This window comes from Eubalaena glacialis, chromosome 20 (genome assembly GCF_028564815.1).
Source record: "Eubalaena glacialis isolate mEubGla1 chromosome 20, mEubGla1.1.hap2.+ XY, whole genome shotgun sequence".
Classification (NCBI taxonomy): Eukaryota; Metazoa; Chordata; class Mammalia; order Artiodactyla; family Balaenidae; genus Eubalaena; species Eubalaena glacialis.
In genome coordinates this window covers 22,444,006-22,469,068 of record NC_083735.1, presented here as the reverse complement: position 1 = coordinate 22,469,068, position 25,063 = coordinate 22,444,006, and the positions used below count along the sequence as shown (strand labels likewise).

The 25,063-nt window shown below is 49.0% G+C and overlaps 1 protein-coding gene and 1 long non-coding RNA gene across 3 annotated transcripts in view; one reads left to right on the top strand and one right to left on the bottom strand.

Annotated features, from left to right (window-relative positions):
- The window catches only part of LOC133081384 (uncharacterized), a 90,707-nt gene extending 88,850 nt beyond the window's left edge, over positions 1-1,857 (bottom strand). Inside the window, exon 1 of the long non-coding RNA XR_009698801.1 lies at positions 1,720-1,857. This is a non-coding gene — a long non-coding RNA (uncharacterized LOC133081384). The remainder of the gene's footprint in view (positions 1-1,719) is intronic.
- Positions 1,858-2,086: 229 nt separating this feature from the next.
- The window catches only part of PRAG1 (PEAK1 related, kinase-activating pseudokinase 1), a 47,500-nt gene continuing 24,523 nt past the window's right edge, over positions 2,087-25,063 (top strand). For both annotated transcript variants that reach the window (XR_009698799.1, XM_061177470.1), the window contains exons 1-3: positions 2,087-2,185; positions 6,411-6,830; positions 8,646-10,477. Coding sequence is in view for 1 of the 2 variants with exons in the window: in XM_061177470.1 (XP_061033453.1) it covers positions 6,501-6,830; positions 8,646-10,477 (2,162 nt within the window). In the remaining variant the exon portion in view is untranslated. The remainder of the gene's footprint in view (positions 2,186-6,410; positions 6,831-8,645; positions 10,478-25,063) is intronic.

Below are 25,063 nucleotides of genomic sequence, written 5' to 3'. Positions count from 1 at the left end.
CAGCAAAACGCTTGAAAACACAGTTTATTTTGCAGAAGGACTGAATTAACCATTCAACTGCTGTACCATGCCACAGAACCGCCTTTGCTTCTTATAATTACGTTCTTTAGCCTGGTAATATATTAAAGACAAATTAAGTAAAGAGAAGGAAAAATGTGGGAACGTGAGTGCCTCCTGTATGCTCCATTCTGCGGGGTGGGTGTCCCCACCAGGCTTTACAGAGGAATAACGGAAATATCCCACCTGAATCATGGGAACTAGGAACTTGTCAAACACCCGGGTTTGCCCTCTTCCATTGTAACTGAATTGCATGCACCTCCTGACGTCATTTTTGTATTTCTCCAGCGACAACCACTTTGTCCCTACATGCTTATCAACACCTTCCCCTCCTGGTCTCTCTGTAAATGAGTGGGATTGACCCTTCAGTTTTGTTGGATGATGATGGAGCCTAAACAGAGTTTTCCTTCCATGTTTGTTCAAATGGTTTCCCTTCACTTCGAGAAGAAAGAAAAATAGAGCTGGACAACCAGTACTAGCGGAGGGCAGAGTGGAACTGCCCATCAGAGGAGTCAGACAGCTCTTGGTTCCAACCCCAGGACCACGACTTTTCAGCCGATGGGCCCTGGCAAATTATGTGGCCCTCTGAGCCCTGGTCTTCTGCTCTGTGAAATGGGGATGATGTCCCTCTCATGGGGTTGTTTGGCACAGGGTAGGTATTTAACCTACTTTCCTCCCTCTAAACCTTCTCCCCAGTTCTATTCATACTCAGGAGAAATCAGTGACATTGGAGCACAAGAAGTATTTTTTTTTTATATCCTTTCTAACTTTCTCCTTTTCTCACACAGAAACCAAACCTCAAATACATGTCTTCTCCCCACCCTCATCCCAGCCCCCACTCCTGCTATGTCACCACCGGATCACTAAGAGAAAGCAGGAATCTCAAGGAGAACCAGCCTTCCTGCTCGGAGCTGGGCGGAGGCTCACAGGCGCATCTTGGTGGGCTGCCTGGCGGAGGACTCCACTATACACTGCCTCTCTGGGGAGGAGGAAGGAGCAGCGAGAAGGCCACAGGTGTTTTTCTGGGGTCTTCGCGAATTCCCCCCAACCAGGCCGGCGCCAGGTGGTGACCTTGGTGCGGGCTCCTTGAGGAAACACCCAGGTGTTTCTCCTGCTGCAGGGAGCAGGAGAAAGGGAGGGGACTGACTGGGTCGTAGGCTGTCATACTCTCGGTTAAAAGATTTTTAGCCCGAGGACTATCTCGAACTCATTCTATCTCAGTGAATGAGTCACTTACTGGAAACGGTGTAAACACAGGTGTAATACTGGCCTGCGGAAGCCCTCACTGTCCCAGCGTGGAGGAAGACCAGCTCTTTCCACTCCAACCATTGTATTCCTCTTTCAGAAAACTAAAGTTCAAGGGGGTTAAGCCATTTGCCTGAGGCCACAGTCGAGGGACTGAGCAGGACCCAGAACGCGCCGTCAGGACTCCCAGTCCGGCTGGGTCGTGCGTCAGCCTCCTCCTACCTGCAACAGTCATGAAAATCTCGGTGCCCACGCAGCTTTCGGAACGCGTCTCGGTCCTGACCTCATCATTCCCCTCCGGACCCCTCTCTTTCCTTCCCCCCGCTCCAGCTCTGGGGCTGTACCCTCCACGCCTCTCTGGTCCTCTCAGGGTCTCGCAGAGCAGGCAGGATGAAGGAACGCAAGACAACTACATACCTATGCGCACATCATGGGAAAAGGAAGGCTTTAGACACCGAAACTCGCCCCTGCAGAACCCCGCGGACCCTCCTTGGAGAGGGGTGCAAAAGGGCGCTCGCTCAGGGGTCGGACGCCTCCAAGTCTCGGGCTGGGGGCGGAGCCTCCGTCGGGAGCGTGAGGGAGGGGCGGGCCGTGGATCTCCGGGAGGAATCAGGGGCCAGGGAGCGCGCCCGCCGGCGGGGGGCGTGGGGCGGCGGCAGGGACTCCGGAGGTGCGGCTGGGGCTGGGCGGGCGGTGCCACCGGAGGCGGAGGGGGCGGAGCCGCGCTCGCAGCTGCCACCCGGCCGCCGGGCCCAGGCAGACGACACCGCCCGCGGCCGGGCACGCACCGCGCGCACACTCTCCAAACAATGCTCCGAGGCGCCCGGCGGGGCGGCTGGCGGCTCGGAGACCAGCGGCGAGGCCGGGGGAGCGCGGCCCCGAGGTGAGCCCGCGGCGCCTTCTCCAAAGCCTGCCTCTTTTTGTTTGGCAAACGTGGCCGCAGAGGGAAGCTCCGGGGGAGCGCGGCGGTTACCGAGCGGGCGACCCCAGTCGGCGTCCCCCGGGGTGACAGGCGGCCGCTGGGGGAGGGTGGAGCGTCCGGACCGCGTGCGCCCCGGGTTGCGCCCGAGGTGGAGGCGCCGATCCCGGAGGACCGGGGAGCGGGAGGGGTGTTTTCGATTCATTCGAGTATCGCTCTCTTTCGAACGGGGAAACTTTCCTCCGAGTTCCGGCAAGGGAACCGACTGTTCTGCCGGTCTCACTGGTCTGGCTGCTGGGTTTGGGGCAGGAGACCGGAGCGCTTTGGGGATTGCTATTGTGGAGACTGCCTTTCCGCGGCCGCAGGATTGTCAAAGGAGCAGAGAGGGAGAGACCGCCCGCGCGCCTCGGACCAGGCCCCCGGGGGTGATGCTTTGGGGCCCCAAGTTAGTAGTTGCCTCTTAGGCAGCCCCGAGTTGGATGCCAGCCTGGGGGTCTCCAAGGGGAACGAGACGATGCCTTCTTCTTGAGCCGTGGCAGAGCCCTCTGAAAGGCTACTGTGGGCACGTTGTTAACCTTTGCTTGTGCTGCCGCTTCCCCAGCCATACACACACACACACACACACACACACACTTAGAACACACACACACACACTTAGGAAATAGAACCTCTCCACTGAGAATGGAGGCAGGGCCGGCTCTGTATATTTCTCTCAGGTGAAGCTCAGCCAGCAAGCACATGGCTTTGCAGAGCCGATAGCAAAGCCCAAAGGTCTAGGAGGGAGGAGTTTTGCAACGCGTCCAGCCCAGAGTCAGGTTGGGAAGGCCCTATAGATCGTTGGCCTGAACTGTCCTTAACAACCCCTTCCCTTTTTGAGCCGGAAATTTGACAGGAAGCACTGGGAAATTGTGCGGTTATTTCGCTATCATGGGGTCTTGTGGAACGCGGGTATCTTCCTTACTGGTTTAGACTAATGGGTCTAACCCACAGAAACCACATTCCTACTGCTAAGATTAGATTACACTGCACTGGAGAAGGAAAAAAGAAAATTAAAAGTTGAGTGAATATCATGACTTACCCTCTGTGTGTGTGGGGGGAGGGGGAAGTAAGGCTGTCACTTTCTCCTTTCTGCCGGGGCAACCTCTGTCAATGGAGTGTTGAAATCCAGACAAACACTTTCATAAATAGTTCTCTTTTCCGGTGTTGCATTCATTTAATTGTAATATAGATAATTTTTTTAGATGAATATTTTCTGGAATTCTGTCACTTCAGGGTAAGGTGTGAGCAACTTTCGATGCAAGTATGAGGGGCATTTGGAGCCCAAAGATTTCATTTTATGGATCTGGTCACCATTCTTCAGATTCTTTTTCCAGTGGGGTGGGTGTGTGTCTGACAGCTTCGGTCTTGCACATTTTAGCCACAAATCTGGTGCAGAAGTTTGCAGAGGCAAAGATATTTTATCATGACTTGGATCAGAAAGAATGCTGAGATCTTTTTCTAATCTTACACCACTGCCTCCCACTGAAATGGAGGAATTTGCATAATTCTGGGGGCTACCTCCCCTCGGAGGCAAGGAATGTGGGCTGGAAAGGTGCCATTCCCAGGCTGTGGAGAGCTGGCACCAGCAGGCAGGCAGGGCTCCTGCTTTGTGAGTGCCACTTGAGTTTTCCACCATCTTTTACTTAAAACAAATCGGATGTAATTCCAAGCACAGAACCTCTCTAGACAGAGAGAATCCTTTCTGGCTTGATGTAGTGATAGATTCTGTTTGCTGTGACTGAGAAACCAGTTTTAACAGGATGTGTAGTGAGTCAGCGGTGGTGAGGAGCCCAGGGCTTTATTCTGTTCTCATCTTCATTCTTTTTTCCTGAAAAACCTCTCCAGTCTCTGAGCAGTTGTGTGGTAGAAGTTGTACTCACCGTCAGAGAATTTCAGAGCTGAGGATGGGAGCAAGGAGAGTGCTCATGAACTGGTGAGGGGTTCTGGAAGCTTCCCGAACGTTGGTAATCCAGAGCCTACCAAAAGTCCCAGGGCTGGAGTGGGCCATCTGTGGCACAGGAGGGGAACCTCCGGCACCAAGCAACCATGACAAGTGTGGGTCATTTGCCTGTTGAGCAGGAAATGAGGCGTGGCTACCCCAAGCGGCTTCTTTGCGAATCTGTAGGATGCCCCCCGTGCTCAGATAGCCCAGCCCTGTGAGGAGCTGCAGGAAGGAGACGAGCCCACACAGAACCGATTCCCAAGCTCTCTCCTTCCATCCCACCTGGGGCGTGGGAGCGTCTGCCTTCAGTAGAAGAGGGGGGCCAGGAACGGACCTTGTCCTCACCTCGGGGCAGGGGTATGGAGATTTGCCTTACTGAACACCAAAACACCTCCTCCACTTTTTCCTCTTTCCACCGTCTAGCAGTAGATCCTAGAGCTCTCCGTGGCCTGGGATTGTAGGAGATAGAAAAATCCTTGCTCTCCTCTGCTTGTTGAAGCTTAGTGACCTCTTCTGGGAACTTGGCAGGGAATGAACCTGCTACTTGGGTGTAGCAGGAGGAGGAGAACCCAACTTGCAATCATCTTGATGCATAAATCCTAACAACGGTCACAAACTAAAAGACAAATACTTGTCTTTTATTTCAGAGAGTTCATTTAGCTTAAAGATGATGCAGTGGGCTTCCTGGTTAACTTTGGAGGGAAAAGAGGCTAATTTAGCTTCAGCTCTTGTTGAATAAGCACCCCTCTCTGTGAGTGTGGGAGACCAGAAAGAGAGCTCTTCCCACAGAGATTCTGCAATGATCTTTGGGGCTCCTGGCTCATTCCACCTGGCTAGTCCTGTTGACGGTATGGAGAGCATCAACCTCAGAGCCAGCTCTCACGGGAGGAAAGTGGAAAGCAGATCCCAGGGCCAAACCCTCCCTGTTTAATGAGAGCGTGTTCACTGTAGATTCTTCAGGACGATTTTCTCCTGAACGCTCTCCTTTTGAGGAAGTCAGTTCATTTAAATGAGGAAAGAAGAGCAAAAGCAGCAAACAGATAATGGCGAGCAACTCAGTGTAATGAATGCGGTGATGAGTGAGGTGATAATGAGGCGCTGCCAGCAAAGTTGGCTTCTTTTTCTAGAACCCCCGAACTCTCTGTGTCTGTGGCCAGGTCTTAGTTGATGTCGCTACCGTTCTTTTCCCATCTGTAAAATGGGGATGACAGCTACCTGACGGATGTTATTCAGGTTAACTGGTTAAAATCTGCAACCCTTCGAGTTCCCCCTCAACGGTGAATTTACTGAGTGAATTCTATGGTGCAAACTCTCAGCCTTCAGTTTTTACTGTCAGAGGCAACAAACTCTTTCAGCAAGCTCACTGCCTCCCCTTCAGGGACCTCGTAGGGAAAATAACTGATCATCTCTTCCTTCTGTTGTAGCCTAACCAGCCCTAGACCACAGGGCTGTTGTGACCATGAATCTCTCTTTCGGTTTCCCCCTGGCCCTGCAGCTCTGGCTGTATTGATCTCACTGAGCCCTGGAGTGAATGAGGCATACAGAGAAAGGGGGGCCGGGGAGGGCGAATTCCCAAGATGCCAGACCTCCCGACAAAGGTCCCTGGGGGTCAGGCCGGCACCCCACCTCCCCCCTTGCTCACCACTTCTGTCTCCATATCCTCATAAGTATGGGTTACAGTGCTGATTTCAGAGCCCGGGCCTGCCTCCCCACACACATCGTTCTTGGTTAAAAATTGTGGCTTATCTTCCAGAAGCCACGATTTTTATCTGCTGTCCTACTTGGTAGTTCTTGTTTCTCTGGGGCAGAGTCCCATGCTCGAGACCCCTAGCAGCAGGGGAGGCATGGGTCAGCCACAAGCTTCTCATCGCCAGCCCTGTGTGATTTCTTCCCGTTAACTGCCCCCAAACCTCCAAGCGCTCAGGAGTTTAGGGGACTGAAGTGTCTTTTACACTCTCTACTCATGCAACAGAGCTGTGCTTAGCTTTTACGGTTTTTCTAAGGCCACACCACTAGAAAGGGATTAAGAGCCTCATGACAAATGGGTGAGGGCCTCAGAATAAATAGAATATTCATCTTTACCTCTTTCTCCTCCTTTCCCCCTGCTCCCCCCTCTGCTCCCCAGTCACATCGTCAGACTCAAATTGATAATGCCCCCGTCCTCTGGCAGGGGAGATCTCTGATGAGGCAAGTGTTCTGCCTTTCCAGGAAGCCGCCCTGTAAGCCCCATCCGCCTCCCCTGAGACCACGCCAGGGAGCCAGGCGCAAGATGAACCAGCACCCCGTCCGCTGCTCAAGATGCACCAGACCATCCCAGTGAACCCCGAGCGCCCGAAAATGTCTGCGTGCAGCGACTTTGTGGAGCACATCTGGAAGCCCGGGTCCTGCAAAAACTGCTTCTGCCTGCGCACCGACCACCAGCTGGCACCTGGCTGCCCCCAGCCCCGAGCCGGCAGCCTGCCCCCTCCGCCTCGCCTGCCCCCCAGGCCCGAGAGCGGCCGCCCGGAAGATGAAGGCCTGAGCAGCTCACCCTACTCCAAGCCCACCATTGCCGTGAAGCCCACCATGATGAGCTCCGACGCCTCCGATGGGTGGACAGAGGCTGGCGTGAGTGCCGACGTCGCGCAGGTGAGGCCGACTCAGCCCCGTGGTATTTTTATGAGGCTGCTCCTGTTGTAACACCGGTGACTGGCGGGCAGCCAAGGAGGGCTGTCCCAGCAGGACTCCTGCAGGGTGGCTTCCTGTTGGCTCGCCCCAAAACCGCTCCTTCCCGACTACTGCCCTCTCTTTTCTCTCTGCCCTCCTTTCTCTCTGTCCCTTTAGGCTGAGAACCATCAATGCAGCCCCCCAAGTTCATTTGAAGACTGTATCAGGGCACACCAGAATGAAGCTTTTTCTAAAAAGTTAAAAAAAAATTTTTTTTATTTAATGGATCATTTTAAATATATACAAAAGTAGTAAGAATTGCTTAACGAATCCCATGCATCCACCACCCTGCCGCATGAGCTTGAACAATCATCAACTCATGACCAATCTTGTTCGGTCTCTACCCCTGCCCCGACCCTCCCTTCCCCACCTGGGGTTTTAAAGCAAACCCCACATACTGCATCACGTCAGTACCTCTTTAAAAAATAAAGTCTTTATACAAAATATCATTATCACACTTAAAAATGTCAGCAGTAATTCCGTAATGTCATCCAATTCCCAGCCAGTGTTCATATTTCCAATTTGGAGGCTTGGGTTTTTCCAGCTTTGATCTAGGATTACTAAAGACAATTACATCCTTAGAGATTAGACCATTCCGCTCATCCCCCAGGTGACCCTGACCAAGGTGGAATTATTTAAAGGGCACATGGAGCCTGCTACCTCTAGACATGTCTTCTGGGAATCTGCATTTCTAGGGCGTATTCTAAGAACTGGTTGTGACCTGTTTGACCTCTTTGCCTGTTCTAGTTTTCCTTAAACTATCATAGTGAGTGGGTCAGGAAGGGTGTGTGAGCTTATGTGAAATCAGAGGTCAGTTTTAAATCAAGGGAGGCTTGACTGAGGTGAGCCATCTCCTGGGGCTGCATTCAGCTTTCTGTTTCCTTCAAAGCCTCTCCATTTTGCAGAAGCTGGTTACACCCATTCCCCAGGCCTTTCTCGATACCTTTGACCTTCACAGATGTAAACCAGGGACTCTTTCTGTTCTGAATCATCTTGGACGGGAGCCAGAGGCAGACCCTGCCTTGAGGCTGCTTTAAAAGTGGGGATAAGGGAGACTAGAGGGGTAGGAGGAGGGGACAGTGATTTCAGTGATGGGAATGACCACCCCACGTCGCTGTCTCTAGCTGGACTAGTCCAGCCACTTAGGCAGCCTCGGCTGAGGTCACTGCCTGTAACTGGGAGAAAGAGCACGGCTCACAGCGAAGCAAGGGAGCCGGGACCCAGCTCGGGAGCCGGGACCCAGCTCAGAAGCCGCCCCTCACCCTGCTGCCCTCTGACCGCACCACCCACCCAAAGTGTTTTTAAAAGCTTTATCACTTTGTTTTCTTTGTGCTGTGACACTGTTATCAAAAGACTAATGAACACAAAGCAAAAATTAAACAAAACCCCAAACTCTATTTCAAAGCCCTTGGGAGAACTTACCTCCTCCAGCAGTTTCGAGGGAGAAGGCAAAACGTTCTTCTTTAGCATTTTTTTCCCCCTACCTCACGGACCTAAGCCAAAAGAATTACAGACAGGGGTGAGGAGTGCAGTGTATGGGAAGCCCAGTGGCTCCACGGGGCCCCAGCGATGACGAGAAGGCTGTGGGGAGGTCAGAGGGTAGGCGTGCTGCCCGCCTGCTTCACGGTGGCTCGGAAGACAGTTTACAGTGTCATGGCCCTGCCCTCTCACTTTCTCTCTCTTCCTTTTTTCTCTGACAAGGTCTAATGTAAGTCTTTTAACCTTGGGGTTGTGTAGGTCATCTGGAGACGAGCCCCCGGCAAGCTCCCCCTCCCGAAGCAGGAAGATGTGCCAGTAGTTTACCTGGGCAGCTTCCGAGGTGTCCAGAAGCCTGCTGGGCCCTTGGCCCCGGCAGACGGGGGGCACCCTCGCTGCCCCCCTGCCTACGCCATGGTCGGCCTGCACAGCCTAGAGCCCCGGGGGGAACGGAGTGTCGCCTTCCACCCAGTGAGCTTCCCCGATGAGAAGCTTGGACGGGAAGATAAACCCACGATTCCCTACCAAGAGCTGACCTCCCCTCAGGAGAGCTTCCGCCAGAAACTGGCTGCCTTTGCTGAGATGACGTCTGGCTGCCACAAGGGCCCCAGGCCCTACCCCTCTGCACAGCCCCTGCGGGAATCCCTGCCCTCGGAGGATGACAGCGATCAAAGGTGCTCGCCCTCAGGGGACAGTGAAGGGGGAGAATACTGCTCCATCCTGGACTGCTGCCCTGGGGGCCCAGGTGGTCAGGACGCCTCACAGGCCGAGGACCCCGGGCGCAGACAGGTCTGCGGGGACTGCTCGCCGGCCTGCTGGGAGCAGGGGATGTGCGCGAAGCCAACCGAGGAGGAGAGGCGGGCTTTGAGCGTTCCCAGGGAGTGCCGCAGCCAGGGCCCGACAGAGAACCCACCCTGCCTGGGCCCCAAGAAGCAGTCCCTCACCTCAGAGGCCGCCAGCTCCTCGGATGGCCTCTCCTGCGGGAGTGCCAGTAGCCGCGCCAGCAGCCCCTTGGTCCCCCAGCACGAGAGCGATTACTGCTCCCTCATGAAGGCACCTGGGCCGGGGAAGCAGCAGGACTCTGGCTGCCACGGGGTGGCCTCCAGCAGGTGCCTGGGGCTGACTGGGGAGCCCCATGCCCCAGCCCACCCCGGGGAGACTGCACAGCCTGAACCCATCTATGCTGAGAGCACCAAGAGGAAGAAGGCTGTTCCAGTGCCTTCCAGGCCACAAGCCAAGGCAGAACAGGCGGCAGCTGCCGAGGGCCAGGGCCAGGTGAGGATGGCTAACACCTGGGCTCAGAAAACAGCGTCTGGCTGGGGCCAGGACAGGGAAGGCCCAGAGGTGGCCCCCCAGGTGGCGGCCACCATCACAGTCATGGCGGCCCACCCAGAAGAAGACCACCGGACAATCTACCTGAGCAGCCCCGACTCCTCGGTGGGGGTGCAGTGGCCTCGCGGGCCCCTAAGCCAGGCCCCTGAGGCAGGCGAAGGGGAGCCTTCGGCTGGGCAGGGGCTCAGCTCTAGGGAGAGCCGCCATCACGGTGCCAGTGAGAGCACGCCCAAGGGGAGGCCTGCCATCCCTCCCAAGCTGTCCAAGAGTAGCCCCGGAGGGTCCCCGGTGTCCCCATCGGCCTCCCCCAAGTCCAACCTCAGCGAAGGCAACTCGGGTGTCACTGGGCCCCAGCCTCCATCCAGGGGCCCCGCTGACCCTGCTTCCTCCTGCCGGGCCAACGGTGTCCCTGCCAGCGACTCTGCCAGGGGCCCTCCGCCTGCCACTGCCGCGTCAGCCTTGGACCAGAGGCGGCCCCGGTACCAGACCGGCGCCTGGAGCCGCCAGTGCCGGATAGAGGAAGAGGAGGAGGTGGAGCAGGACTTGCTGAGTCAAAGCTGGGGGAGGGAGGCGGACAATGGCCCCGCGGACCCATGCAGCTCCTCCACCTGGCACCGCCTCCGCCCCACAGACGGCTCCTCTGGGCAGAAGACCAAAGCCGGGATCGGGATGAGCAAATCGGCCTCGTTTGCCTTTGAGTTCCCCAAGGATAAAAGTGGGATCGAGGCATTCTCGCCTCCCCCGCCACCTCCAAAGTCACGGTGAGTACAGTTGTGTGTGTGTGCGCGACTCCGGGGCTCGTCTGGCAGGACCGAGGCCTCTTCCAGAGACCTTGGTCTTTGCCACCTGTACCGAAGCCATCAGGCCCAAGCTCAGAGTCCTAACTCCAGGCACCAGTGTCGGCCCAAAGGCCCTTGTGCCTTTGTGGAAATTTCTGTGACTTGGTGCTCAGCACACAAACCTACAAGCAGTGCCCTGCTTGGGATTGGCTATTCGGAAGGCAACTTTCCAAGAAGCACTGCCAAGCTGTCGCTCTTTCCTGGTGCCCGTCCTCTTATAATCTGGTACTCTTTTTTCTCTCCATCCCTCTGAAGTGTCTTCAGCAGGCTTTTCCCCCCAAATCCTGAAATTCCCCATTTATTTAAACATGGAAAAGAAGGCTCCAGGAGGCTTTGCTACAGAATCTCAAGAGGCAAAGAGATGGGGAGGCCAAGGAGCAAGGGCTCCTAAACTGTGACCATGATGGCAATTAGGCTTTGGAGCCAAAAGCAGAATAGTAGGAGGTGCTGCACATGGTTTGGAACCCTCAGATGTGGGTTTTTAAAGAAAAAAAAAAAAAAAATATATATATATATATATAGTGTCATGGTAGCATGCTGAAACTCACAGCTTTCTCCACTGCTTCACTGCTCTCAAAGGCCCGAGTTTAAAGTCCAGTTTAAAGTCCCTCTCAAAGGCCCGAGAAAAATAAATGCCTTTTTTAAGGTATTGAGTTGTGCATGGAATTCAAATTCTGGGGGGTAAAAATGGCCCTCTATTAGAGCAAAACTGATTCCTATCAGGGAAAGGAACAACCTGCTGTTTTTCAAAAGCTGACAGCCTTTCCGAACAGACTTTTCTTCAGTCGGGTCATCTCTGTTGGTTCTGTTTTAGCTCATGTGCCTCCAGGTTTATGTCAGAAGCAGGGAACTGACCGCAGGGGGAAGCGGCTGTGACACTTGACTTTGAACATCAAAGCATCACGGGCTGTGATGCGTTCTAACATGGGCTTTTTCTGGGACCACTACTTTGTTCTGGTATTGAGTTGGGCGCCTGCTATGCGGAGTAGACAGCCATCCTCCAGATCCTCGGGTGACCACAGACTCTTGGGCTACAGTTTTCACTCCCTAGATGAATGAGGCAGCTCAGAAGAGCTCCCATTTATATGGCACTTACTATGGGCCAGGCAGGGAGCTAAGAGACTTAGACATATTAACTCATTTGATGCTCAGAACAGCTCTAGGAAGTAGGAATTACCATTTACAGATGACGAAACAGAGATAGGAAGAGCTGAGTAACCTGCCAAGGTCACATGGCCATACTTGGCAGTCTGCTTCCAAAGTCTGTGCTTCCAAACACCTAGGGCACATCAGCCGGCTTAGGGAGTAGGCAGGGCATGCGAGTAAAACGTGGGCATTGTATCTGTCTGCCTCAGGCCTGGGAAGGTTGGTGGAAAGCACAGGCTTTGGAGTCAGAAAATCGAGTTCATGCTGTGGCTGTCTCACCTACAGGTTAAGTGATCTTGCGCAAGCCACTCGCTGTGAACGAGCCTCCAAGTTATTGTCCAAAATGGGCTAATAATAACAATACATTTGTAGCACCCTGTTGTTGAAAGGCTTAAGTGAGATGAGCAGAATCCAATGCAGAGATTAGTTATGTAGGCAAAAGCCGCCCCAAGCTGTCGACAGTGGCAGGGACACACCCTGTAGGAACGGGCCTGGCCCGATCCCAGGAACACCACCTGAGCCTTGGAGAAGGAACTAAAACTTTCTTGGGTGAGAATCGTAGGGTTTGGAGAAACCCCGGTCACCCACTGTAACAATGTGACTCAGGTAGAATGTTCGTTAGCATCTGGGTTGATTGAGATCAAGTTTGGGGGCCAGTTTGTTATGACAAAACCATTGGATTATATACAACTTAAACCAGGTGGGAATCTCAGAGGTTCTAGGTGCCAGCTATTAAAAAAAAGTTTTTATTTTCAGAACTTTGGGGAAAAAAATCTAGGAAATAAAATTAGCGTAAGGGAACACAGAAAAAAGAAAAGAGCATCTGGTACCATTTAAAATAAATCAAACTAGTATATATATATTCATTTGAGGAAGATTTTTCAAGCATTACCAACATTCTCTTTTGAATCATCACATCTCTCCCATGAGGAGATAAGAGGGCAGGCTCAGGACCATAAATTGACTTTTATTTCTGGAACTCGGTACTTTACGTACTGAATTCCTTTGAGGAGGGTGTCAGGAACCCACAGCCTTCAAACCTAGCTGCGTGATGGCACATCAGAGTATTGATGAGAATGCAGCCCACAGTTGATCCAGTACCGATACCAGCACCACATTGGTGACTATTGCAGGCTGATGTCAGTTTTCCAAGATGGAAAAATGCTGGAAGGTCTTTGAGCGACATCCCAGGTTAACTTAATTTCTTCACATGGGTCATCTGTTCAGTGGGTCCTGTTTCTAAGGATCAACCTCACCTGTGAACAAAGATAACAGCTGTCACGATGTGTATTATGTACACTCACAGCTCTGGAGAAGGGGGCTGCTGCATGCAAGGTGGTGTTACTTTTTACTAACACTTACTTAAGCAGATCCACCTGCTTTCTTGGGCCATTTTGGAAGAACAAAGAATCATTTACTGGCTTCCCTACGGTCCTGTTTTACAAAACTGACTCACTTGGAGGGAAAAAAAAAGTAGATGTTGAGAGTGGCTTGGCTTTCCTGTGGTCTTGTTTTGAATGGTTGGCAGTAGCTTATCTGTCTGTTTGAGATATCATCCTCTGTAAACTCCCATTAGGGTTCCTGAGAAAACTCTTGCTGTAATGCCATGTAGGACGAACGCTCTCAATACTCATTTAATGCCTGAAAGCCCTTTAGAGGTGTTCAAGTATATGCCCAGCCCTCCTGCTGGGCAGGTAAGGGTCCTGGGTCCTTCTTTACCTGCTGCTGCCAAGGCAACCTCCTACCTGTACAAGCTCACACCTACTCAGACTGACTGACCCCACTGAGTCTCTGGGTCACCCCTGCTCCAATTTAGAGCAGAGTTGGAAGGTGAGGGTCAACAAATACTGCTGGTTAGAAAACGAAAACCTGCAGGAAAGAAGTGTGGACTTCTTAGTTTAAATGTCACATTCAAGACTTAAGGCAGTTTAATGAGAGCAGCCAGTGCCTGGGGGAGTAATTAAGATGCGAAAAAATCAAATTTATTTCTGCCTTTTATTTCCTTGTGGATGCAAACTGCGTTTTAAATGACTTTTGGCTTTTGAACGACAAGGTCAGTTGAGGGAAAATCATCTGATTAGTGCAGAACAGGCATTTTACAAAGAAACCCCAAATTAGGCTGGTAGACCTGAACTCAGAGGTGGAATTAGAGGATGACAGGTGACTGAGAAATAAGACAGGTTTATAGGGGTTTAGTTTCCAAATGCTCTGGCCCCAGGTGAGACTAATCAAAAGAAAGAAACATTTCCCCAAGAAAGCAAGGGATGACTTTGTTTTAAAGCTATCACTCATGCTTATTGTAATTTTAACCTAATACTACTAAGTTCTCCTCCTCCTCTGCAGGGATTCTGGGGGCAGAGACTGAGTCTGTCCTGGACTTTCGTTCATTCCTTATTCCCCTCCCTCCCTCCCTCCCACGTGGCTTCTCAGCAGACAGGTGGTGATGGTGTCAAAGATGGAGGTCTTTTCTGCACACAGAAGTGGCCACGTTGCTATCCAGAGGAACCAAAACGACTTCATTGTGTGGTCTCTCAATCACATGATCTCTTAGCATGACCTTGAGGATGGGAGTCAGATGAGTGAGATGGGTCATTGTCTCCAGACCCCATATCCAATCTGATGAAACCTCCAAATGCTTTATTCTTGAAGCACTTTCTACTGTAGTGGATTACAATGGGATGGCAACAATTTACTAAGAAATCCCACAGTCTTCATGTGCAACGGGTTTTTCTGGGTGGCATTCTGAAGATCACAGTTTGTATTAGAAAGTACTGTATGTGCTTCAAGAATCTTCTCCATGTTTAGCCTTTTTGACAAAACTGAAATAAGTCAGCTGGAGGTCGAGTCGGTCCAGGGGAGACTGAATACTGGGCATACTTCAGGGGGAGAAATTGCCCTCCACACCACCCCCCCCAACACACACACAAAGTTTGGCAAACAGAACAAAGCACATGTATCAACAATACAAGTTTATATCCTGCTCCATGCCAGGGGGAAATTACTAGTTGGCCTCTTCCCATGAGTTTGTGGGTAGAACCTGACATGGGACATCTAGTGATGCTGAAGCAGGGAGAAATCAAATTGATTCCTATCTTCCTATTCTGTAATTTTTTTAAAAATCACTGATTTTCATATATATGAAATATTTACAATATTCTCTCCATTTTTGAGCAGGCATCCGTGGTGAAGGTTAGGGATTAGAGATTATTTTATTCATCAGATATCTACTAATTGCCTACTTTCTGTTACACTTTGTGCAAGGTGCTAAAAAGCCAGTGACTGGGGTTCTGCCCCTTAAGGCCCCTGAGGGTTGAATTGGTATGAATTAAATCAGCAGATGTGCAAAATGACCACGAAACGTTCACTCCTGCTTTGGTTGCTTTTGATGAGACTGTTTACCATAGCATCTGGATTCTCACCAGATTCCTTGTTCTAGTCAGTATGGCCAAGGTAAGCTCGCTTGGTGTCCAGGAGTAGTGAAAAAATAGTCCTTCCTTTAAGGTCTTTTGACCTGATACAAGATCACACATAGTACAGCATATACTAACCGTTTATTTAAAAAAAAAAAAAAATCCAGATGCTCCTTGAAGGTGAAAAGCATGCTTAACCATATGTAATTCCAAAATATCCTGTTTGATGCCTGGCACGTGTAGATGCTCAAGAAATTCTTATTCAATAGACTGTAGTAGGCAGAGGCCATACCCTGTTTATTTCATTATGGCCAAAAGCACCTAACTCTATGTTTTGCACATGAAGAAATATTGAAAAAGGAACAAGTAGCATCATTAAATACTTGTATCAAAGTATCTTTCTGATACCCAGGTTTCGGATTGCCCCAGTGCTCTTTTCTTGCCTCTGTTTTGGCAGTTAACACAGTGTCTTGAACTAAACTGGATTCATATTCATATCTCTCTGAAAGCTTGTAAACTCTTGGGAGTACAGGAACCATGTTTTATACATTTTTCTTTGACTTTCCCATAGGATACCTTGGGACATAGTAGGTATTCAATAAAGGATTATTGAATTAGGGGGAAAAAAGGCCAGAGGGAACTACAGATCTTGGCCTTATTTTTCACTGGACACCCCATTATAATTCTGTGGCCAGCCTTGCTCAATAGAACATTGTCGCCTTGAGTTAAAGAAACTGAAGTTAATAATTATTAATGCTTCAAGGTGGGCAAACACCATGAGGGCACAATGCATCCTTTCATGAATTAATTACTCTCCAACGATTGTACATTTGCTCTTTTTTTTTTTTTTTTTTAAAGCTGAGCAGGTGTGTGGAGCCCAGCCCTCTCGCCACAAGAATGTTCCTTTCAGGCAGTAATCACCTAAGGACTTTTTTTCCCCACCCATGAATTGCAAGGAATTCTAGGGTGTGGTTTAATTTCTCTGAGAATAGATTTTCCATGCTTTCGGAGGTGGGTTGGGAAACACAAGCATGGGCCATATGATCAAGCCCCCTCTGCCCATCAAGTGATCAAAGGCACTTTGTTCCTAGAATAACCAGCCTACCTTTGAGGTGTGAAACTCACCAACTGGTGAGAAATTTTCTCTATTTGTAGTGCAAGAAATTTGTTGTTTGGCGATCATGAAAAGACTTGCGTTTCCCTCTATCAGGGTAGATAGACCAACTACAAAGAATCCTCAGCAGCCATTTCTGCAGCTAATACTTTTCAGAGTTTAAGATCAGAGTCTTCATCCTCTGTGCTAAAATCACTCATTATTTCTTTCTATTGGCTTTTGGGCAGATCCCTAAAAATGCTGGGTATTAAGGGTGTTCGTGCAGCTCCCATACAGCTCTGTAAAATCCCCTGCTTCCACTAGCTTTTGTCTGATGCCCTGGACAGTTTATTCTCTGTACTTTGTTAACAGGCAGACTTATATAAACAAGTGTTCTCCATTGGTGGCAAAGGGGAAGTTCCAGATTAAAGACTACTTTAAAAAAATCCTTCCCTTTTTACTCAGATATTTTACCCTCCAGTTAATTTTAGTATCTGTCACTATCAAATGATCCCCCTGACCTCCTGTCAGTTTGGTTTTTAGCCATTTCGTGCCCGTTTATGCACGTGCTATAAAAATTTTTCCTAGAGTTTAAAACTTGTGTTTTAGGCACGTAATTGGCGGTGTGTGCACCGTATGTCCCTGAGTTGTAGAAACCCTCCAGAATGGCTCCTGACTTCAGGAGCTCTGTAGACAGTCAAAATGAATGAAAATCCAGCCACCTTGGATAAAAACAAGAATAGTTGAGATAAATTGACACATTAATTAGTAATAAGACCTTGAAGATCAGGAAGAAAGGGAAGAAGAGTCCTTGGAATTTTAAAATCAGTCATAGTGAGGAGGTCACTTAAAATAATCCTTATGAATGTGTGCAGATCAAAAGGAGGGTTTTGTGACTGCATATTCTTGCACCACAAGTTATGTTGCATCCTCCACACCAACTGCAGTCAGTTGGAGTACCAGACTGGAGCTCCTCATGGAAAACAGTGAGGCCATGTGCCCACCCTGCAGGAGAGCTTGCCATCATCCATCAGTACTGTCTGCAGGTTATACGAGGGGGGAGTGCAGACAGGTGTGCCAGCTGCTTGCCAATCCAGCTTCAGAATCTAAAATTTACCATCGGTGATGCAAGATCATTGGTGGTCAATAACTGTTTCGTATACTAATTTAAAAGTTCATACCTGGGAGGGGTGTGTGGTCTGTCCAGCCCACATGGCCCAAAGCAAAGAGTTTGCAGAAGATGGTCTTCCTCTCTGATTACAGCCTCAATTACAGACTATTGTGCCAAAATGTTTGGTTTTCTCTTAATGAGTGACTGTGAATATTCTGTGAAGTTTAATGAGTGATTATGAATATTCCATGCATTTTGGGAACTCTATTTTAGTAAACAACAGTTACCGTTAAGTCTAGTATCCAATATTTAAAGTATTATTTCTCCTTATAGACCTTAAATTTACATTTTCGGTCCTTAAATCTCGTTAAACAATGAATTTTCACTTAGCCTCACCCTCTTTGACGTATAGCACTGACTTTCTGTGTCCCAGATTGAGGGGTAAGGGGGTCGGGGTAGGAGGTATGTCAGAATCTTTTGGAGGAATAGTTTGAAATTGGAAATTAAATATTATAATATAAATTTAAATTTTGGAAATTGAAAACAAATTATTGTTTTCATAATTAATGTTACATATAATTTTTCCAAGTCTTTTTGACTGGTGGTAAGTTAGGCCATCTTTTTTTTTTTTTTTTAATAAATTTATTTCTTTTATTTATTTCTTTTTGGCTGCGTTGGGTCTTCGTTGCTGTGCACGGGCTTCTTCCTAGTTGCAGCAAGCGGGGGCTACTCTTCATTGCGGTAGCTTCTCTCGTTGCGGAGCACGGGCTCTAGGCGTGTGGGCTTCAGTATTTGTGTCACACAGGCTCAGTAGTTCTGGCTCATGGGCTCTAGAGCACAGGCTCAGTAGTTGTGGCGCACGGGCTTAGTTGCTCCGCGGCATGTGGGGTCTTCCCAGACCAGGGCTCGAACCCGTGTTCCCTGCATTGGCAGGCGGATTCTTAACCACTGCGCCACCAAGGAAGCCCAAGGCCATCTTTTTAATAAAAATGTTCAACGTGAGGACAAAACGCATCTCCCTAGGTAAGAAAGTAGAAGAAAACCGGGACGGGAATATTCGCTGATCTGTTACGTTTACTTGGTGACCTCCCTTCAAATCTCTCAAAATGCCTTCTCTATATTTGTGTTCTCTTGAAACAGGGAATTGTCTGTGCAGTAAATCCTAAATCCAGCCCCTTGATCCAGCTTCTTGGCCTACCTTAAATACTGGTCTGCGCTTCCTGTGAAAGCAGGGAAAGCTAATGAAAGAGACTCTTCCAACAGTGCAGAGTCTGAGACTTTTCTTGATGTTGATAGTCATTTAATCACCAAGTATTGAGGACTTGGTGTAAGTGGAGCTAAAACGAATTACCCAGGACGATTAAGTATGAGAACACACTGTGTCCCCACGGTCTTTATTCCTGAGCGATGCCTTAGGGTAACACACACAGACCAATTAGGGGCATATACAGTGAAGATCTTTACAACATTGCTTATAGTAGCAGGGAGTTGGAGCAAACCCAGGTATTCATCTCTAGAGAAGCAGAGAAGTAAAATGTGTGTGCGATGAAATACTTAATAGCAGTCTTGCTTTGGAGAATGGGAGGTCCAGTGAAAGGATGCCAGGGAGCCGCAAGAGCTAGCTGGTCAGGACGCATGCGTTAATTGTGGTCCCAGTCTGCACGGTTATGTGCTTTCCTAGAGAAGCACTGGGCTGCCTAGTGAAGAGTGAGGATGTTTGGAGTTACCTAGTGTGATATTTTGATTTATAATAAGAAATCTACATTTGGTCTTCCTCCCCATTGCTGGCACAGAGCTCCTAAAACCCTTGGAATTTCCTAAGTGCCAGAATGCCATAAAGGTGTCTTTTATTATGTTAATGAGCTGACTTTTGGACCCCACCTAAGGATGAAGCCGGTTGCCAGGGGAACCAACCACGTGATTAGGGTTGGTATTTCAGTCTCACTCCCCCCCCACCTCCAGGGAGGGGGGAGGGACTGGTGGTCGAATCTGTCTCCAGTGGCCGATGATTTAAATTATTTAATCAGTCATGCATACGTAATGTAATGAAGCCTCCATAAAAACCCAAAAGGACAGGCTTCAGAGAGCTTCCAGGTTGGTGAAGCAAGTGGCACATGTTGGCCTGTGGGGCACTAGGAGAGGGCATGGCAGCTCCCCGCCCTTTCCCTATACCTTGCCCGAGGCATCTCTTCCATCTGGCTGTTCCTGAGTGACGTCCTTTTAAGTAAAATGTTTCTCCGTGTTCTGTGAGCTTCTGCAGCCAATTTGGAACCTCCAACCTGTCTAACGCTAGCCAGTCGTCTGCAACAGAGGGCGGTCTTGTGGGACTGAGCCCTTAACCTGTGGAATCTGATGCTGTCTCTGGGTAGATAGTGTCAGAATTGAGTTGAATGGTAGAACACCCAGCTGGTGTCCGAGAATTGATGGTGTGGGGAGCACACCATCCCATGTTGGAACTGGGTGACCAGAACCCTTACCTGGGGTGGGGAGGGTTCAGCTAAGTCTGTGGACAGGAGATGAAGCTGTTGGGGAGCAGGTAAGAGGGTGCTGACGAACTGACCCGGGAGTAGGAGGGGAACCTTATCCTTATTAGGCAACAGGCTAGACCAGAGTGGAGAGTAGAGAAGTAGATCATCCTAGGAGCTTAGTTACAAATAGCCTGAATCTCCCAAGTCAGGAGGGTAGGAATGAGATCTAACATAAATACACAGAGATTTCTTAAGCCCAATAGCTGGGCTCAGAAGCTGGGTCAACAAAGTGGACTTGAAGCATTTGCTGAGTCAAGAGAAGGAGGGAAAGATCATTCTGAAAGCGGGGTTGCCAAAATCAGTAGTCTAGAAACAAAAAGATTCTGGCCAGGCAGAGATCATTATGGTGGATGGATTCCAACAGGAATAGGTCAGGACTAGAACAGCAGTGATTCCCAGGTTGGTGAGCAACAACTCAGTACTGTTTTAGTTCAGTCCATCACTGGAGTCTTCTGTGTGCTAGAGGGTGGGGAGGTGGTGTGAAGGGGGAAGGAATCATGGGAGGTTCTTTTTTTACAGTGGGGAGGCAGGCTAATATAATAAAAGAGGTTCTTCTGTTTCTAAATTTTTGTGTAATGGAGCTAAGCTACCTGGTCATCTGAAGACTATGTCAGCCCCTGAACCTGGGGCTACACTACAGTTTATCAAGCTCTTGAATATGTAGATTCAAACTGAGGTCTGGTTGACGGACAAGTCAACTCTTCCTAGTTATTTTAGAATAATGCATGTCCTCAAAGAATCACCCTGATGAACTTTCTTTTTTGGGTCTCTTCAAAGTACCAAGAGAGTGAAATCTCTAGCCCATCTACTTTCTGCTTCTATCCAGGTAGCAGAAAGAATTACTGGGTTTGCTGGAGGCTGCTGAAGTCTTCTCTCTGTCTCTCTCCCCATCCATCCATCCATCCACCCATCCACCCATCTTTCTGTATAACCAGTACCTTCTATGTACCTGGTGCTGTTTTTTAGCGCTTTTTAAATATTAACTCATTGAATCTTCCTAACCACTCTCCTCCCCCCCAGTGAGGTAAGTAGTGTTGTTATCTCCATTTTATGTATGGGAAGCTATAGCACAGAGAGATTAAGCATCTTTTCCAAGGCACCCAGCCAGTAAGCAGTGGAGCAAGGACCCCAAACCCAGGCAGCGGAGCCCCAGTGTTCATGCTCCTAACTACATCAGTGGCCTTCCTGGATGACTCTGAAATCCATCTGGGAAGCTATTCAAATGCTTACATTGCTGTTGTTCCCAAAGGCTCCAGAGGGTCCTTCCACGCTGTGCTGGCCTGTGGGCAGGGCAGCTGGTGGGAGGGGCCCCTCTGTGGATTGCAGTTGTTCAGTCTTTACTTCCAGTGGTTATTCATCGTCCTCTTTCCCATCTGCCCCTGTGCGAACAGTTGTAAGAGCTTCCACCTTGGCTTAACAGGCCAGGAGTTGAAGAATTATTGTTCTCAGGTGATGGGATTGGAGGTGCAAGTGTAGTGGACCAGGTGATGGGGTCCAGCCGCTGTGTTCTTCCGCACTCTCTTACTTGCTCTCAACAGCTGGTCTCCCCATCCTCAGCCTTAGCTGAAACCTCCCCACGCTTGGTCGTTGCAAACATCTGCCCTTCTCACTCCTGCACCAGAACCTCCTTGGGGAAGGACACAGCCACGCAGACTTGCGGCCACGAATAAGAGACTGATTTTCCAAGACAGGAAAGGTCATCTTTTAAAACCATTTGTCTCTCAACACCAAAGTATATCCGTGTGTAGTCAGGGCAAATGGCTCCAAACTTCCATTTGACCAATTTAAGCATTTTTATCCATTTTTATACTAGCTAACTAGTAACCTAGAGATGTGTGTGTAGGTGCAGGCGTGCGTGCGTGCACCGGCGCGCTTACCACTATCTTTAAAAATTAGCATGGCTTTATTTCTATTTTTAAATGGTTTCCACTGAATGCAAAGCACATTCGTTTTTGGGTTGAACCAAAGGCTTTTTCAGCTTGAAGAGCCCCAGCAGTCACCAGTGCATTAACTGCAAATGCAAATTAACAAGTCTGCACCGTGGGGACCGTAAAGGTCATCTGACCCAAAATGAAACTGATTTCCTATCTTTATACATGCTAATAAATCAGCGGGGAAACCTGCCCCAGAGCAGACTGGATCCTTTAGTTCCTTCATTTGGCACTTAGACACTTGCAAAATAACTCCCATAGCATCTTCATCAAAGAGCACTAAAGATAAAAACAATAAGAACCTTTCTGGCGTAGCTATCTGCCTTTCTTGTCCCATCTCTTGAAAAAAAAAATTTTTTTAACTACAAGATTGTATAAATTCAGGATATTTTGGGACTGTTGTATTTTGTAGATATGAGAAAGGTTCAGCTATTGAGTCCCGCTTTGCTGAGGGCTGTTGTTTACTCAGTGTTCCTGCCTTTTGCAAGTTTTGCCCCTTTTGCAAGTTTTGCTGGGCAAGTGTAATTCTTTTCTTAAAGGAAACATTTATCCTCCTAGATGCCTCCCAGTTATTGAAACAGAGGCAGATAAACTTAATCAAGAAGTATTTAATAATTACTCTGTGTTCCAGCATGTCCTGACTATGACACAGCTCCTCAAATAGTTTATAATTGTGGTGGCAACAAGCCTGTTTCACGTGAAACAGAGTAATCTAACCAGGATTATAACCAAATGCTCAGTGATGTAAATCAGACTGTTTGGTGTGCGTTCCAGAGGGGAGAGACCAGTCAGAGAAGATTGAGATGGCTTAGGAAGGGTTTTTAGGTAAGTGATCCTGCTGCTAGGTCTTGGGGATGGAAAAGGTTTGAAGGGGAGAGAGAATGTTTTCCTCTGTGCCAAGGTGGGGAAAGGACAGGAATGCAGGGTGCTTTGGGGACAATGGGAGACTAGCCCCATAGAGCAAAGTATATATGAGCATAAGTAATAGGTATTGATTAACCAAAATGGTGATAATTTTTTTCCAAACAAAAAACTAGGCATATGTTCTAATGTACAGACCGTGTGGGGAAATATTTGAAATAGGGAGTGTCAAAGAAAATCCGGGGTGTGTGTTTCTGTCACCATAGAGGACCAGAGCTGATCTAGTATGGCTGCTGAGGTCAAGAATACTTACAAGAGCTCTGTGTAGGGCTCTTCAGGGTTGGTCATCATTATGAGAGTAGAATTTTGGAAAGATTTTGAGTCAGGATGATCTGCCCCAAGGCTGCAGATCTTTTCGGGAGATGTGGCTTGAACCCTGTATATACTTTTTTAAAGGAGATTGATCAATATTTATCTACCAGGTTGTAGATAAATATGTTTTTTAATTTATTTATTTATTTATTTTGGGCTGCATTGGGTGTTCGTTGCTGCGCGCGGGCTTTTCTCTGGTTGTAGTGAGCAGGGGCTACTCTTCGTTGTGGTACGTGGGCTTCTCTTGTTGCGGAGCACGGTCTCTAGAGCGCAGGCTCAGTAGTTGTGGCGCACGGGCTTATTTGCTCCGCGGCATGTGGGATCTTCCTGGACCAGGGCTCGAACGCGTGTCCCCTGCATTGGCAGGCAGATTCTTAACCACTGCGCCACCAGGGAAGGGTTGTTGAAGCAGGGACGGTGTCACCTCTACTCACTATCGTATGCACAAGACCTGACACAGTGCCCGGCACGCAGCAGGCAGTCAATATTTATTCGTTGGAAAATCTGAGAGTCAGAAGAGACAGGATGGGGGATGCACTGCAGGTCCTACAGGCATAAGATAAATAAAAACGGGGTGCTCTTATTCACCAAGCAAACCCCGTGTTTTAGCTCAAATCATTGAATGATTTTGACTTTAGGATGTGGCCAAATAGTAGAGAATGAATGGGGTGAAACCGAGTGTATTTGAGAGGGTATTTGAATTGCTTCTAATGATGCAGCCCAACAGGACAATTGGAGATTGAAAGCTGCAGGTCACAGAGGCAAAGCCGTCCCTATTTTCCTGTGCTTTTGCAGGAAGTGCATTTTATAGAAAAGTCAGAGAGGAACTGAGGGGAAACGGAGAGCTCTGAGCTGGTGAATTCACAGCAGGCTGACAGGGCACTCTCAGCCGCCTCTGAAGCTGGCCCTTCATCCTCAGGGCTGCTCCACGGGACCCCGCGGTCACTGGCACAGCCCATCCCCAGGCTCTGGGGGGCCATGCGGATGATCACAGCACCGCAGGCTGGAGTCCGGGATGGTAAGAGGCTCTCATTCTTTGATTTAGGCATGACTTGATTTATTCGCATCTAAACCAGTCTGTTTTCACTTCTTGGTAATGTAAACAAGGTATATAGAGTTTTCTAACATGTTTGTGCTTTCAGAGCTACCTGCAAGGGCTTCTCCAAAAGACTAAACTTAGCAGTGAACTTGACCAATCCAAAGACTGGGTGGTGTGATTGTGTACCAGGGTCTGGAGAGCTAGTCTAAAACTGCATGCTGGCATTATGTGACTTTTCATATCTTCTGCTCCAGAGGCAAAAAGTTTTCAACCAAATGGATGTGAACTAAACCAAAGTCGGCCGTGAGAATGAAAATTTGCCTCTTTCATACTTTAAGTTGTGCTACCGTATGAGGATTCTAGCAGCCATGTGAAGTTTGAGGTACAATCTCTGCCTGACACTGGGTCCAGTATCCATTAAAAATTTCGGACATTCTGAAAACTCGGGGTATTTTTAGACTCGGCTTTTTTCCTACGAATGAGGAAGTCTGGCAGATGGCTCTTCCGGCTGGATTATTATTATTTTTTGCAGCTTTCTACTAATACAGTATGGAGAAAACTCTGGCAAGGCTTCTTTCTCTAAGGACAATGGGGGGAAAAGCCATTCTGCAAACACCGGGCAGCAGCTGCAGGGCTCAGATCTCTAAGGACGCTGTGCCACTGGCTGTGTATTTCACGCTGCTCTCCTGTGACTGTGTCTAATCAACGTGGGGAGGCAGGGAAGGAAGTCTGAGCAAGAGCAAGTCATTTATCACAGTGCGGAGCAAAGACATCTGTGCAGGCCGGGCTCTCGCTGCAGCTGATAAGAGTGTTATTCGCCACCCAGCGAGGAAAGACTAGAGTGTGTGGTTTTGGCCCCATGAAGCCACTTCCTTAAATCACATGACATCAGAGTTCATCTTATAGATGGTTTGCACTGGTTTTATGAAAGGCAAATCAAACTATCATTAATGAGGGAAAAGTGCCTTTAAAAAAGAATAAGTATAGTCTTGTTATGCGTTGCTGAGTACATTCGGA